This window comes from Centroberyx affinis, unplaced genomic scaffold, assembly GCF_046629955.1.
Source record: "Centroberyx affinis isolate AG114_WGS23_722 - 3 ecotype Tasmania unplaced genomic scaffold, CSIRO-AGI_Caff_v1 ptg001881l_1, whole genome shotgun sequence".
NCBI lineage: Eukaryota > Metazoa > Chordata > Actinopteri > Beryciformes > Berycidae > Centroberyx > Centroberyx affinis.
The window spans coordinates 1-14,585 of record NW_027280253.1 but is presented as its reverse complement, the minus strand read 5'-3'; the positions used below and the strand labels follow the sequence as shown (position 1 = coordinate 14,585).

At 41.9% G+C, this 14,585-nt stretch overlaps 1 protein-coding gene across 2 annotated transcripts in view; it reads left to right on the top strand.

The window, feature by feature from the left end:
* LOC139653127 (nuclear factor of activated T-cells, cytoplasmic 1-like) overlaps positions 1-13,074 on the top strand; it is a 61,501-nt gene extending 48,427 nt beyond the window's left edge. The window contains exon 10 of one of the 2 annotated variants that reach the window (XM_071530078.1): positions 11,226-13,074. In XM_071530078.1, coding sequence (XP_071386179.1) covers positions 11,226-11,281 — 56 coding nt within the window. In that variant the 3' untranslated portion in view covers positions 11,282-13,074. Of the gene's footprint in view, positions 1-711; positions 756-11,225 lie in introns of those variants that run through there. The other variant, XM_071530079.1, reaches the window with a different exon arrangement.
* The last annotated feature ends 1,511 nt before the right edge of the window (positions 13,075-14,585 follow it).

Sequence of the window (14,585 nt, the reverse complement as noted above, 5' to 3'; positions counted from 1 at the left end):
GTGGGTAGGGGGACTAAAGAGAGAGAGGAGGGGGCATAAAGACAGACAGTATAAGAGAGAGTACAATAAAGATATAGAGTTCCAAATAGTGAGAGTCGCAGTAGCATCTGTCACAAGACTATAAACCAAATGCACATCGTCCCCTGTTTCAATGCGGCAGCCCTTTACACAAATCATTCTTGACACAGGCATTTAAACATAAAGAGCAATTGTAAAAATGATAAACATGCCATTCTCAATCAGTCCCTCTATATTTTTCCCTAATCATGTGGATTTAATTTAACTGGGATCTGAGATTCAATTAGTTCTTTATTCTTTATTTTAGAGTAGTAGCTATTTCCTTAGGCTATAGGCCAGCTAGAAGGCATGAGATGAATTAGGAAGAGATTTTGGGGTCAGGAGATTCCCAACATGTCCTTAGATCCAGGAATATTCACCAAGCATGAGAAGAAGCAGGTCAACCATAGAAATAAAGGAAAGGCAGACACAGACAGACAGACTAAGAGACAGAGGGGAAAATCTGAGGTGGAAGAAAGTAGCGTGCAATCTTTGGTGATTTTCCCTGGCAGTTTCTCCTGGTGCCCCTGTTCTTCACACACAGACACTACGTGCTTCTTTCTGAGGTAAAGCTGTTAAAACCAAAACACTAAAAGTCAAAGAAAGGAAAACACTGTGAAAGCTAAAGATCAAGTTTTTTCCCTCTCCCCCGAGTGATCGCTTGCAGTGCAGAGACTTACCGAGCAGTGGGTGAATAGGTTTCCTTTCAGGAGAGTGAATGATCATAACCACTGAACTGTAAGTGTCCTACTGCTGGCATATGACCCATGGTGGCTATAAATTTCAACTGGTCCCCCCGACTCTCCAGATTGTAGTCTTAAAAACAGCTCAACTCTCAAACAGGGAAATCCTTTCACCCTCAGCATCGCAGCAAGCCATTGGCATTGAGAAGTTAAATGATGAAAGGCTAAAATGCACAATCCCCAAAATTCTATTCTTTAGCACTAGAAAGGCCAAGCTGCCATCAATTGACTGGTGTTTTGAATTTTATCATGGAAATATCTCACCTTTCAAAATGACCCACTTTCTGTTTTTTTTTCAAAATCATGCAAGGGAATAGCATTTATAATTATATTTATACCCTTCACTTTATACTGCTAAAGTCCATCGGTCTTTCTAGTGCTAGTAGGCAAGACAATTCAGAGGTAACTTTCTGCTTATACAGTAAATCACCCATGTCGACTCTGCCGCCGCATACCTTGAGTTTTAAAGCTCAGGTCATAAATGCTCTGTGTGAATGAAAATGTCACATACATTTTAATTTGATCAGTGAGATTTACTGCATCGTAGAGTAAAAAAGCAGGCTCCTGTTTCTGTTAAGGTATTCAAGTGACATTTCCCCCCCCAAGCCCCAGCTACTATTAAATCTGCAAGAGATGAAACAGGGTGGACAAAAGCAGGTGAAAGTATGATTCTATGATTTACAGTTGACAGCAAAGGTCTCTCTCTCTCTCTGCTTCTCTGTCTCTGGAAGAGTAGCCATGTCTTCCCTTTAGATTTGGAGATAGTCTGGGTTTCTGGATGGATACATTACAGCCTCCAGATGGATGAAAGTTTGTCTGTATTCTATGAAAATCAAAGAGGGGTCGACGGGTGTTGGAGAGGAGGGAAGTGGAGGATTTGCCAAGATAGCCTCCCTCCTGCCTCCAGGCTCGTCCAGGTGAATAAGTCCACGATGTGCCCTCAGGTGACCTCCTCCTCGGTGTCTGTGAATCCCCACTGGCGTTGATGATTTAAAGTTGTAGGGCGGCTCTCGGGGTCAGCAGACTGAGTGTTAATCAGATCACACTCGGCTTCAGTACAAAGTCGTAGCTGCTCTCAGATCGCTAGAGCTCAGCAGGAATGTTGGAAGACAGAGGCCGAGTTTTTCTGCACAGCAGGAGCTTTTTAAGATTTAGTTACCTTCAGAATAGTATTCAGCGCCGTTGCTGTGACTTTACAGAGGAAGAGCTTTCTGTCCAAGAGGCTGATTCTGTACGGTAGGCCGCTCCCCCTGCTCATCGAGATGCTGGATCAGTCGAAAACTTACAATCTAATGTAATGTTTGGACTATCAGACTGTGCTATCAGAGCATGCTATCCAAAGCAGTAAAACAGCCTATGAGAGAATAACGTTGTTGGCATTTGGAGCACTCAAGCAAGAGGATTGTATTGCAAAGTTCAAGGTAGTTCTGCTACTTTGTCATGCTTTAAGTTGAAAAAAAAATGGCAGAGAACAGTGAGCAGAGCTAATACCTTTTCATGGTTGGGAAAACAGACAGTTTAACCAAAGGCCATGATGTGCAGATATACACACACACACACACACACACACACACACAAGCAGACATCCACACACACTTAGAACAGCAAGGTGCCTCTCTAAGCCGTCTGTCTGTGATGGATAGTGACCAATAAAACTTGCACTGAGGTAAGCCTTTTTGGACAAGGAGAACACAGTTTCTCTATATATAAATATAAAAAAAAAATAAGATTCTGAAATCCCACATTACGACTGACAGGCAACAGGTGATTTAAAGAAGCAGAATACAAATGCTGATGTTATAAATCGTATTATATGCAGGTGCACAGCCAAATTCTCACTCAGACGGCCATAATCTACTGAAGTATGATTGTTTCAATATGCTCATATTTTTTGCTGTGTGCCATTTTCAAACCCAGCGAAATCTCTAGCCATCTGCATCAGCCTCTGCTGGAGCATACGTTTCTAATTCTGAATCAATCACAGCAAGTTTATCAGATGGCTGAGTTATTTTACCATAAACCCACTGGTAATGAGGCATACAAAGAGTTTTAATCTGTCTCCTTTCATATCTCAATCACACAGACGTGTGTGTGTGTTTCAGTCAGTTTGGTGCATTTTCAGGCTTTGCTGTTTGCTTTGACTTGGTTATGCCTCACTAGTTGTTGTGTGAAACTGAGCTCTTGATTTCTCACCATCTGGAGTCATCTATACGCACTTTATGACAGAAGATCTTCAGCTCCATACTTTAATGTTTACTTTTGACGGTGTGATTGTTGGGCTGTTGTGATTGTTTACATTACATGAGAAAAGACAGTTTATACTCTTGGTTAAAGTTGTAATCCGCAAGATTCTTGTGTATTTTTTATTTGACATCTTTGGTGCTAAGCGCTCACTGCTGTGGTGTTTTTGCACTGCACTTCCCAAAGACCCTTGAATTTCTGTTGATAAAGTTTAAGTTTCTGTAGGTGGCAATTTTTTCTTTGTCTGTTCAGCCATGGTGGCTATCACTGCTCGTGCTAAATACCCAGTTCTTCTTCTGTTTATTCTAAACAAACTAGAAACGTAAAACCGTCACTTCCTTTGCACCAGAGGATTTTTCCCAGGAAAGACCTACGAGACACCAGCTGTTTAGAACAGAAAATGTAAAAGCTTTCATGAACTGGCGATAGGTTGTGTTATATCAGTTGGCAACAGAGTAGCAAAACAAACATATATTATACTTATTTTTACTTTAAATCTTTCTCAAAGGTAATTTAATCTGTTGCAGTGTGAGAGGGCTGTACAGTGAAAGGTGACTTCATTTCAGAGAAATGGGCGATGAGGGCACGGGAGAGCAACCCTAACCATGTAAACACCTCCCCCTCATCCTCCCTGGAGACCGGCCTCAAGCGATCACACCCGCAGCCTCCTGGGCCCAGGAGGAAATGAGAGGAGGAGGAGGTGGCGGGCTCACAAAGAGAGGGAGAGGCGAGATAGGGAGAGGCGCAGCACACCATGCAAGATCAAAGAGAAAGTTTATGTACTGCTGGGGCCAAAATAAGCACATCAGTGGCGGGGCTTTCACTAAAAGCTGTTGTCTTTAGATTTGCTGTTCTAATTTGGGGGGCTGCTGTTTAATTTTTATTTTTTTTCTCAAGGCTGGATCAGTGAGTTTCTATGAAGCTTTTCGGCTTTGACTCTGACTCCGGCTAAGTGATTTTAATCTGGCCTGGGTAGACGCTTAAAATCTCCTGGGTCAGGTCGTTTAGTTTGGCAACCAGTCGGATTCATCTGGCTACAGAGAGCAATAAAGTAGCTCCTCTGAAAGGTGAGGCACATCAGAGACTCACAGGTGGAGATTAGAGAAGAGCTCCACTTTATCTCACTGACTCCGCTTTACTCCACATGGAGCGCGAGGGATATGTCACTGTCGTTTCTCAAGGCCGCTCCGGCTCTTCTCTCCAAATGAGCGAGGAGCTCCGGTCTAGAAGCAGCAGCATTGCCTGGAAACTTCCCTTGAAGATTCGAAGACTCCCTCCTTGATGTCATCGGAGCTCAAGCGCTTAACTGTTAACCCTCCCGCCTTCATTTCTCCACATCTTTTGTCTTTATCTGTCTCTCTCCAGAAAAGAGGGACCACATCACTCCTCTCCTGGCGTCCCTTTACTGGCTCCCTGTCAAGCTACTGAATCGACTTTACAATGCTCTGCATGGTCTTGCACCTCAAACGTCCATCTTAACGAGTCATTTAGTCTCATATTCAGCCTTCAAATCTTATTTTTCTTAAACCAAGAGAATTTTTCTCTTGGTTTAAGAAAAATAAGATTTGCCAATGAGGTGAGACAACTCAGAATGCACTACTATCAATAAAATGACACTTGATTCTACAAAACTCTTGAAACAAATTGATTTGCATTGGAAACTAGTGACATTATCTCACCCATTGGCAGATTTGTTCACTTATGTTAAGCAAATTAAGATTTTAGGACTCAATAATAGACTAAATGACTAGATAGATATTTTTTGCAGTATATTTCTGAACTTTGGTGCATTTACAACACATGTCCCTTAGGGCGCTCTTGGCTGTTCTATACAATAACCTTCCCAAAAGTATTACATTAGCAGAATTGCTATTCAAGAAGACTTTTCCTTACTCTATGGCCTTTGAGTGTGATTCTCTCTCTTCTCCATATCTCTTTTCTCTTGCCTCCTCTATCCTACCTTTCTCAATTTCCTCTTCCGCCCTTCATTTTCTTTCTCATCTCCTATTTCTCATATTATGCTCTGTTTCCATGACTCTAGTTCTAATCTTGTGGCATTTCATAGTGTTATTGTTCACCTCGGCGGTGTGGGGAGCTGTTTGGCCGCGGCCCATGGCACAGGAGTGTCTACACAGTGCCACAGCTGCTGCAGGAGAGTTGTAAAACCTGAGCTTCGACCCTCACCGTAAACTCAGCTTCATTTTAAAACAAACCCTCACTCTCCGGCCCTATCTCTTTCACTTTTTTTTTTTCATCCATCTCCACTGTCAGTCGTCGAGACTGAGTGGTTCCACATGGGAAAGCTTCACACATCAGCGTAGCCGTGGGGATGAAATATGCTGTCTGTACATATCATCACATCATTAGGCCCAAAGGGAGCCCTGGGATGGATTAGATGCTCTCTACCTGCAAGGCTCAGATGAATTTATGAAGCACTTTATCACGATGAAGCATTAGTGGAACACTTTGTCTCTTTCCATTTGTGTTTATCTATGGGAATAATGATTGCATACTTGTTGGTATCTCTCTATCGTCTCTTTCGGCCTCTTTCAGTCTTTCTATCTGTCATTTTTTTTCTTTCTCTCTCTCTGTCATGTGTATGTGTGTGTTCTGACCTTTGACCCTTCCTTACTCTTGACACCGCTGGTTATCAGCAGAAGATGAGTGACGTCGCTCAAGCCTCTCCGTCCAGCCGTTTCGGGCTTTGCGTGGGAGGCAGCAAATTGTCCATTAAGTGTTTCTGCTGAGGTCGAGAGAAGATTTGATATAGTGGGGAAACAAAAGTAATATGTACCAGGAAATTCAATTGTCTCTCTCCAGCAACTTCGAGCTTTAGTTTGGCTTCCCCACCAAATCAATTTCACATGCATGCAGAGTTCAAACGAGGTTTAACGTTTAAAGTGAACTTGTGTGTCTGTCTTTCGGCCTGTCTTCTTTTACAGTGTGTGAGTTGCTCCACAGATTCAATGCCAGTGTTTATCTGTGTTTATATGAACGAGCCCTCATGACTCAGACCTACTTCCTCATAGGCTGCTGAGAGCCTGAGTGCCACAATGGGAGGAAACTACCTCCTCTTTCTCACAAACCTGATGTGGTACTATAGCAGTTACAAGTGTAAGCATAGGAAACATCCCCCTTTGCTACAGTGTGAAGGTCCTTGACCCTAACACCGCTACGGTTTATTCATGTAGTGAAAGTGTCATTGGTTCAGGAAGGTGCTGTCCTCTCCCTCGGTATCAAGAGACTTCTAGTGAGAACAGAAGTCCCTTGCAGGAAGCCTCGGTTGCAACCCGGAGTTCAGAGGTCTTGTTTTGGAGAGTCAGCTGAGGGAAGCCGAGGGAAGGTGAAGTCACCCTCTGTCAGGTCATTGCCAGTCAGTCTTGATTTGGCCGAGATCGGGTTACGACAGCAGGAACCTCCAAACGGCTCCCGGGCCCCGGGGCTCTGCGTCTCCCCAGACCACAGGGCATCCTCTGTTCTCTGAGGAAGGCTGGCTGTTATCGAACCCCTACGCACAACGCTCCCCACTAACCATGCTAACTAAATCCCCAGTGCAGGTCAGGTTCAGGCTGAACTCATGCAGTCAGAGTGGCCAAATGAAGTCATAACGCCCCAGCCTGGCTAACTGAATAACAAGGAGGCCAAATTGCAGCACAATGACTGTGATGGACTTCTCTTTTCTCTCCTATTCATCTTTATCAGAGTCAAGGATGACAAGCTCTTTAAAGCTACATTATGCAAGATTTCTATGGAAAAATAACCTTTTATCAGCCTAAATCACAATATGGGGCTATCACTAATTGAGATGCAATAGATTTGTCCTATTTGCCCAAATTAAATTCTGGTGTCTAGTATGGATACTGGCAGAACATTTTCTCCACTCACAACAAGTGGCAGATTGAAACTTAAGAGCGAAATACAAACCGTCTCCTAAACAGCAGTGAGCAGCACTCCGTCCAGAGAAAGCTGATTTCTCCTTCGTTAAATCTTTTTCCTCTCTTTCCTCCTCTTTGGTTTTGTTGTGGTATAAAGCATCAGAGACCGGACAGATTGGTAAACATGAGCATGCTGTGTGCAGTTTACTGATTTCACCTTACAGGATTTCTGGGTATGGAAGTCCTCAGAATTCAAACTGTTACCTATCCTTGCCATCTGGGGCCACAGTTGCAATTACCTGCAATGCTCAGAGGCGACGTGTACTGTGCCATAGAGGCAGCATGCACACTGGAGGCTGTTCACCGCCCCTCCTTGCTGGATGCAGCGAGTCATTTTTCATCACTGTTTATGCAGACAGATTACCTTGGAGAGGTCAGCATTCATTCAGCCAGCAGTCACACCCGATGGAGACTGGGCTTCAGTTATGAGCCGCTCGCCCTTCCAAGGAACATTGGTAGGCCTCCACAAAGGAGCTGAACTGTCCATTGAGCTGTTCAACACGGCTGGCATCGTATTAAAGTGCAGACATGTTGTTGTGTCACTCTCACACCTGCCTGAAATAGAGCGCCCAGCAGCCCGGTCCCTGTGTATAAGTCCTGACAGTTCCCGACCGCGGTTTACCGATCACACCGGCACTTCAGCTAATAAACAATGTCACTTTGTTCGGGTGAAGGTTGCAGGGAACGGTTTGCAGTAGGGGAATATGTTCAGTTCAATTTTCCGCTGTTTTTGTTTATTCATGTATCCTCCCAGTTACAGCTTTCCATTATTACAGTGAAATGGGGAATCAAAAAAAAAAGTTTCCAGTCGTGTTGGGAAGGTTGTCAGGCCATCGGGAGTTCATTTAGGTATATATCTGAAAAGAAGCATATTCATTTATATCCATAATATGCAATTGCACAAGACAAACATGCTCTCTAAACTAATAGGATTATAAATATAGGTTTTTAGATTTGTTTTCCAACTGCATATAGAGATCATGAAAACAGAAATTAACTCCCTGGCACACATTTTAAAACATTACAACGAGCTTTACAAGGCCTGGTTTATGGAAGAGAGATTGTATTATGCCCATGCCCATCTATGTTATGCAATGGGTTGAATTTTTGTGGGTAAATTCCGCTCTGAACAAAATGTTCCCTAGAATATCTAAGTTCCTCACCTTCTGCTGAATGTATTTGTGGTTGTCTAGTCATTTCTGAGGAGGTCAGGCAGACACAGGGAGAGAGTCATCTAGGACAGCGTGTTTTCCCTACAGAAAAGGAAATGACCGAAAATGCTGTGGCACCTGACCTTCTTTCGTCAGTGCTGAGGAATTAGGTGCATCTCAAAAAATACTCAGAATAAGGTGATCAGAATTAAATTGCAGACTAAATTGATGCATGAAAAATGTTTTAGCAAATTCAATTAAATCAAACTAGAAATAAACTAAAATCTATGCCCCCAAAACTAACTGACATAAAATGAAAATGAAAATTCATTTAAGTTAAGGTAAATTTAGCAAACCCTTTCTAAAATTTAAATGTGGCTGGATTGGATCAGTGCAATTTAAATTTAAAAGCTGATGGAAATCCCTATTATTCATACTAACCCTGAAACAGGAGGGTGACCCTGACATTTAAGGTAAATTATAGTAAATGTACTGAAAATGGCATAAAACCAATCCATGTGAGCATACTATAGAAGCAAATATTCATATGGTTATTATTTTTTGTCATCAATTATGCAGTTATTTATTTATTATGTCCATAATAAATGGGCATAATACCATATATTTATGAGTCAGTCAGTTTTCATCAACTGCTCTTTAAGTTCGGTTTTTCCCAGAAGATAGTGGCACTAAATAGTGACACCAACAACCCCATTAAACATCTATAAATAGCAGCTTGGTGTTGTGTTGTGGTGTAACAGTTGGCCACATCCTGTGTCTGAGGCTCTCACAACGTCAACAAGGTACATAGATGAAAAAGCAGGGGCCAGTCTTCTACCTTTAGATCTCTCTCTTTTCTTTATTGCTTGTTCTGCAGAATGGAAAGTCATTGGGCATGACAGTGGAAAATATTAGTTGATAAAGCACAGCAGAATAACATTGCAGTTAATGTGTGGGCGTAGGAGACGTCACTATTTTTACACTGAAAAGAAGAAGAAAGGAAGCGGCAGCTTTTCCTCTGAGACAAATAGAGGGTATGTTTGTGGCTTTTTGCAGACAAGCTGTTGGGTTTTCCCTGCGCCGGCAACGTTACCTGGAGCTGTTTTCTTACCTCGGCTATAGAGAGGAGCAACGACATTAAAGTTTGATCATTTAATTGTTACTTGTGCTCACACCTCCCTTATGTCCTGCAAAGGCAGAACCAAAAATAACCTCAGCGTGTAAATGCCTGTTTAGCCCAGAGCGGAATTGAGTCGAAAACAGCCAGCAGTGTTGGCTCAGGTTGAATTTTTCCAATGGGAGTTCCTCCTGTTTAGGGAGGTGAGCCCCAGCTAACCTGTGGTGTGTGTGTGTATGTGTGTGTGTGTGTGTGCGTGTGTGTGTGTGTGTGTGTGTGTGTGTGTGTGTATGTATGTGGGTGGGTGAGGGTGTATGTAAAGTGGAGCATACTATTATATGTGTGTGGCCCATTTCTTTAAAGTGGTAATCTGCAAGATCCGCTTTTCTTGTTCTTGTTTTGTTTTGTTTTGTTTTTTTTGCTTTTTTGTCTCCATCTTTGGTGCACTTTCTGGAGATCTGGAGGGGTGGTGCTATGACGTCTTTTGAGTTTGAGTTTCTGTAGGTGGCGCTCTTTTCTTAGTCTGTGCAGCCCTGGTGGCTGCTTATGCTAGCTAGCCAGTTCATCTTCTATTTATTCCAAACAAACTGGAAACATAAAAGACACCAGGTGTTCAGAACAGCAAATGTAAAAGCTTTCATAAACTGGCTGTAGGTTGAATCACTATTGTGTTCTATCAATCAGTGATAGAAAATAACGAAAGATAAATGTATTTCTATGAAAATGTTGCTGATTATTACTTTAATCAGCACCATATCCATCAGTTCAATACAGCAGTATATTGTTATCCATTTACATAGAAATGCTGCAGGTCATATAAGGACTCAAGCATTTTTTCTGTCTAAACTGATGACATTGTGATGCCTATTTATCTGACTCTCATTGTTATGGATTAGATGTATTTGTGTTGATCAGTGCTGATGATCAGCTGTTGACCTAAACAGTATCTAGTGATAAGGAACTGCAGGCCCAGTCTGACTTGGACACAAATCAGCGGGCCTTTGGGTGGGTGGACTTCCTGTCTCAGTGATTTTACTAGACTGAGTCTCTCTCTCTCTCTCTCTCTCTCTCTCTCTCTCTCTCTCTCTCTCTCTCGCTCTCTCTCTCTCTCTCTCTCTCTTTATCATGGGGTGCCCTGAGCTGAGGAGCCTCTTGTTTGTGTTGAACCGCTGGGTTTGGGGTCCTCGCCATCTTACAGTCACTTCCCTCCGTTGTGCCAAAGAACACAGAGCAGATAAAGGCCGGGGACTGATCTCTGTCTGCCCGACTGTGGGAAAGGCGCGGGCACAGGAACTAGTACAGGAAAGACAAGAAGATGACTTAAAAAAGAGATGTGTGTATGGGACCGATACAGATTATTTTAAAGGCCAATATCGATACTGATATATTTGGATTGAAGCTGCCAGTAGCTGATATTCACTATCTGTCAGTTTGACCCATTTCATGCCAAAACAATTCCAAAAACTACAAGGATTCAGTGTTTCCCCAAGACTTTTACTCTTGTCAGGGTGGAAAAGCCCCTGAAACAGCACTTAGACCATCATGGGACACTAAAACTCTGCACTGAAACATATATCAGTCTAACTCTAGTGTGTACAGTACTTATGCATGTGCCCATGTGTGTATGTGAAAATCAACTACAAAGCCAGTGCACAAAGAAAAACATTCTTTATTGCTGAGCGTGTCATTGGATGCGACTCAATGTGAAAAACCCGACACAAAGATATTACAGTTCACCTCTGATGGGATGTTCAACCTTAATTATCCAGGGAAAGTGGACTGAGCATGCATGCTTCACCACCATGCTTCACATTCACACACCTTCAGGTCATGAGCTTGCTCCTGTAATGTCTAGACTACCGCTGCCCTCATTAAATCTAACATAAACATCTTTCAATTTACCTCTGATGTGCTTATGATCTCTATTGTCATTTGATGAGATTTTTTAATAATGACCCCCACCTCTCTTTTGTTTCCACAGTTAACGAGATCATCAGAAACGACCTCTCCAGCATCTCTGTGCACACTCACGCATAGACGTCCAGAAGTCTTCTGCAGCAGCACACACACACATGCACACACACACACACACACAGAGGGGCAACATCAACAACAAGGAGACGACGATAACCCTCGAGATCCAGATGATGAAGAATAAATTATTGACCAGGATCTTCCTCATGACCGTCGCTGCCATCAACTCCTCCTCCTCTTTGCGTTTCACTCAAAGGCTCGCTGCAGAGCCACACTGACAATCACTGACAAGAGACTGCATAGCTACATTTGAATAAATAAAAAAGATGAATGTTATATTTACAAAAGGGAAGTGATATGGGGAGCAAAGTATACGACTACACTTGCCTTAATTCACAGCAAAAGCTCTTCAGTGGACCAAACAGCTCAATGAGACTGAATACTCTTCTATCGTTGACAAATGACAATCTCCATTTTGAGTGTGATCTGTGTTGTACGTTAATGCATGGACAAGCTAATGGGACAATGAGTGTCATACGTCACCATTTTGGTTCATTTGTCTGTGCGGTTAATCCATAACAACCCAAGTGGTGCCTTACAACAACAACAACAACAGTGACAAAACACCACCTACAGCAACAGTCACTCAAATGCAAATGTTTATGGCTCATTGTAACCCAAAGCGGTTGTTTTTATATGACATTTTGTCATTTCAATGATTTGTTTACAGGGAAACAGAAAAAAAAAAAAGGCTGGAAAAATATCTAGGGAATATGTGAATAGATTAGAATTGTATTTTTTTTTCCTTGCTTTCTTATTATCTCATTGTTCATTTATACTGAATGTTATGTATGATATTCTTTTTTGTATAAACATGTATTTGAAAATCTACTTATGTATGCCTTATGCTTATATTATGCAGTTTGCTGTTTAGCTCTCAGTTCTCCATTTGTCTTCCCCCGATATGATTATGTGTTTGTACCACTTCTACTACCTTGCATTATTCCTTTCACCTTAGTGCCTATTTCTATCATCCTGCCCCCAGTCTTCCACTCCTCCGCCATTATACCTACCTAAGAAAACCACACAGAGATGCTCAGACAATCAGAGAAAATATACATATCCAATGACAACAATTGCTGACCGGCAGGGGCTTATACAGGCAGGTATCAGCTTTCTCTTCTCCCCCAGCTAGAGGTTAGTTAAACAACGGTATGCTTACCTGCTGAATTTCGACGAGAATACCCCCGGACGATATACACTTGTCCGCACTTCTTGCACTGCAGGTTCGCGTGTAAATAGGCAGCACAGATAATACAAGTATGCGACAATCTCAGTTTTACCCTTCATCTGTGTGATAAAACTGAGGAGCTGGCAGGACTGACACTTAAGCCTGGCAATAATTGATCGACTTATATCAAAGGATTTTATCTTTGGTGAAATTATTGTCCAAGTTTTTCCTTTTTTCTCTTAATGTTGACCTTAGCGTAGAACGGTTCCCCCGTACAAAACCTAACATTATGCACTTTACCATAGAAACAGAGCAGGTTTTCTTGCTTCCAGACCAAATATTGTAGATTGATTTCCATTGTAGTGTGATAAACAGACGAACTAACCCACACCGCCTCTTCTTTCAAAGAGCTGCAGTCTTTTCCATGTTAAACATCTTTTTCAAGCATGCACACCATATTAATGTTGGGGATAATTTAGCAGACAGTAGCTTTCAATATAGCTTCCTAATACATTTTAGACATATATAATAGCATGACTGAACTGTATGTATAAGGTTTCTATTTTGTGCCTTATTCTCTTTCTTGGCTACAAGATCATTGCAACTCTATAATGCTTTTCTATGTAGGCACAAGGTGAAACATATTTCTCTTTAATATGAAATATTTATGAAAAATGAAATGGTGTTTTAAGTGCATTTAATGTGTTCTCAACAATGAATTAATAAATGACATAATGATGACCATACTTAACTGTAGTTCTCAATTATTTTGGCCTTATTTTTAACTCTGAGCGAACTGTATCCAGTATTTCCAGTGTTTTTGTGAGCTGTTTGATATTACTGTCTGTCCTATAGTTTATTCCCTTGATAAAAGTTTGCCTCTACAAAAAGGACTTAAATTTTAGCTTTTTAAAGATCAGAACTCCCACAAGATTTTTCATGTCTCTGACTGTGGGGAATGATATAATGTTTTCAGATACTCCATTTGCTCTTTATATCTAAAATAATAAATTTTGCATCACAAAATACTGAATCAATTACTAAGCTCCTCTGTCTTTTTTTTCTTTTTCTTCCTCGGTGCATATTGAAAGCATTCTCGGACTATTACACGCATGGCCCATATGGTGGTGCTTTACTTTTAAGGCTTTCTCTGTAACTCGGGGCTGTGTGATTTTCTTGTGTTATACTGCTTGACCTTAGTAAACCTTGGACTGTTCCAACCTGTCCCTATATTCCTAATAAAACGTCAAATGGAGACAGTTGGACATTGACAAGTGTAGGAAAAAATATTGCAGTGTCTTTTTTTCCAGGCACAACACTATGGCATTTTCAAAACTGTATCTATTTATTCATCTATCAATTTACTCATGTATTTACACTTACGTATTCATTTACTTCACTTAAAAGTACAACAAAATAATCAATAGATTAAGGCACTTTACCAGCTGCTTTACATCATACAAATCTTTCTCCGTTGCCAACAAAGAGCTTCTTGTTTCAAGCAGTGGGCGGTGTTTGTTCTTGTTTTCCCATTTTGTTTCAAACTTAAATGCAAACCTATACTTCAGCTTATACAATGCAACAAGCTGCTGATATGCCAGGTACAAGCAGAGGCCTGTGTGTTTTCCGGTGAGTATTGTTAGTAGTGGGTGGTTGGGAGTGACACAGCTCCTCGCCATGGGAGCTGTGCCACGCTCCTGTGTACCACCTGCCAGTCCTCCAGACTTTTTCCATCCAGCAAAGTTACGAATCGCCCATCCCCATAGTGACAGAAGGCAGGCCTAGGCGGTGCTCCACTGTACAACCGTGGCAAGCCCAAAATAGCCCCACTATTTACAGATGCAGTCACGCCCCTTTTTCCTGGCACCCTCTTCTTACCTAAGTCTTCCTCTGACAGAGCCGTAGCCTTTGACACAGTGGAGAAATGACTCCGGGCCATGGTTTCCATGGCCGATGCAACAGACAGGTGGAGGGACTGAATAAAGCAATGGAATATTCATGATGCGAAAACAAGCAGAGTTGCAAAATTTATTGACATCTGTTGAAAGGCCCGTGTGATTTTTTGTGATGTTCACAAAGATTAACAAGTACAGAACTTGTACAGGCCCACGGCAGCTTCCACAATCCTTTTTGTGT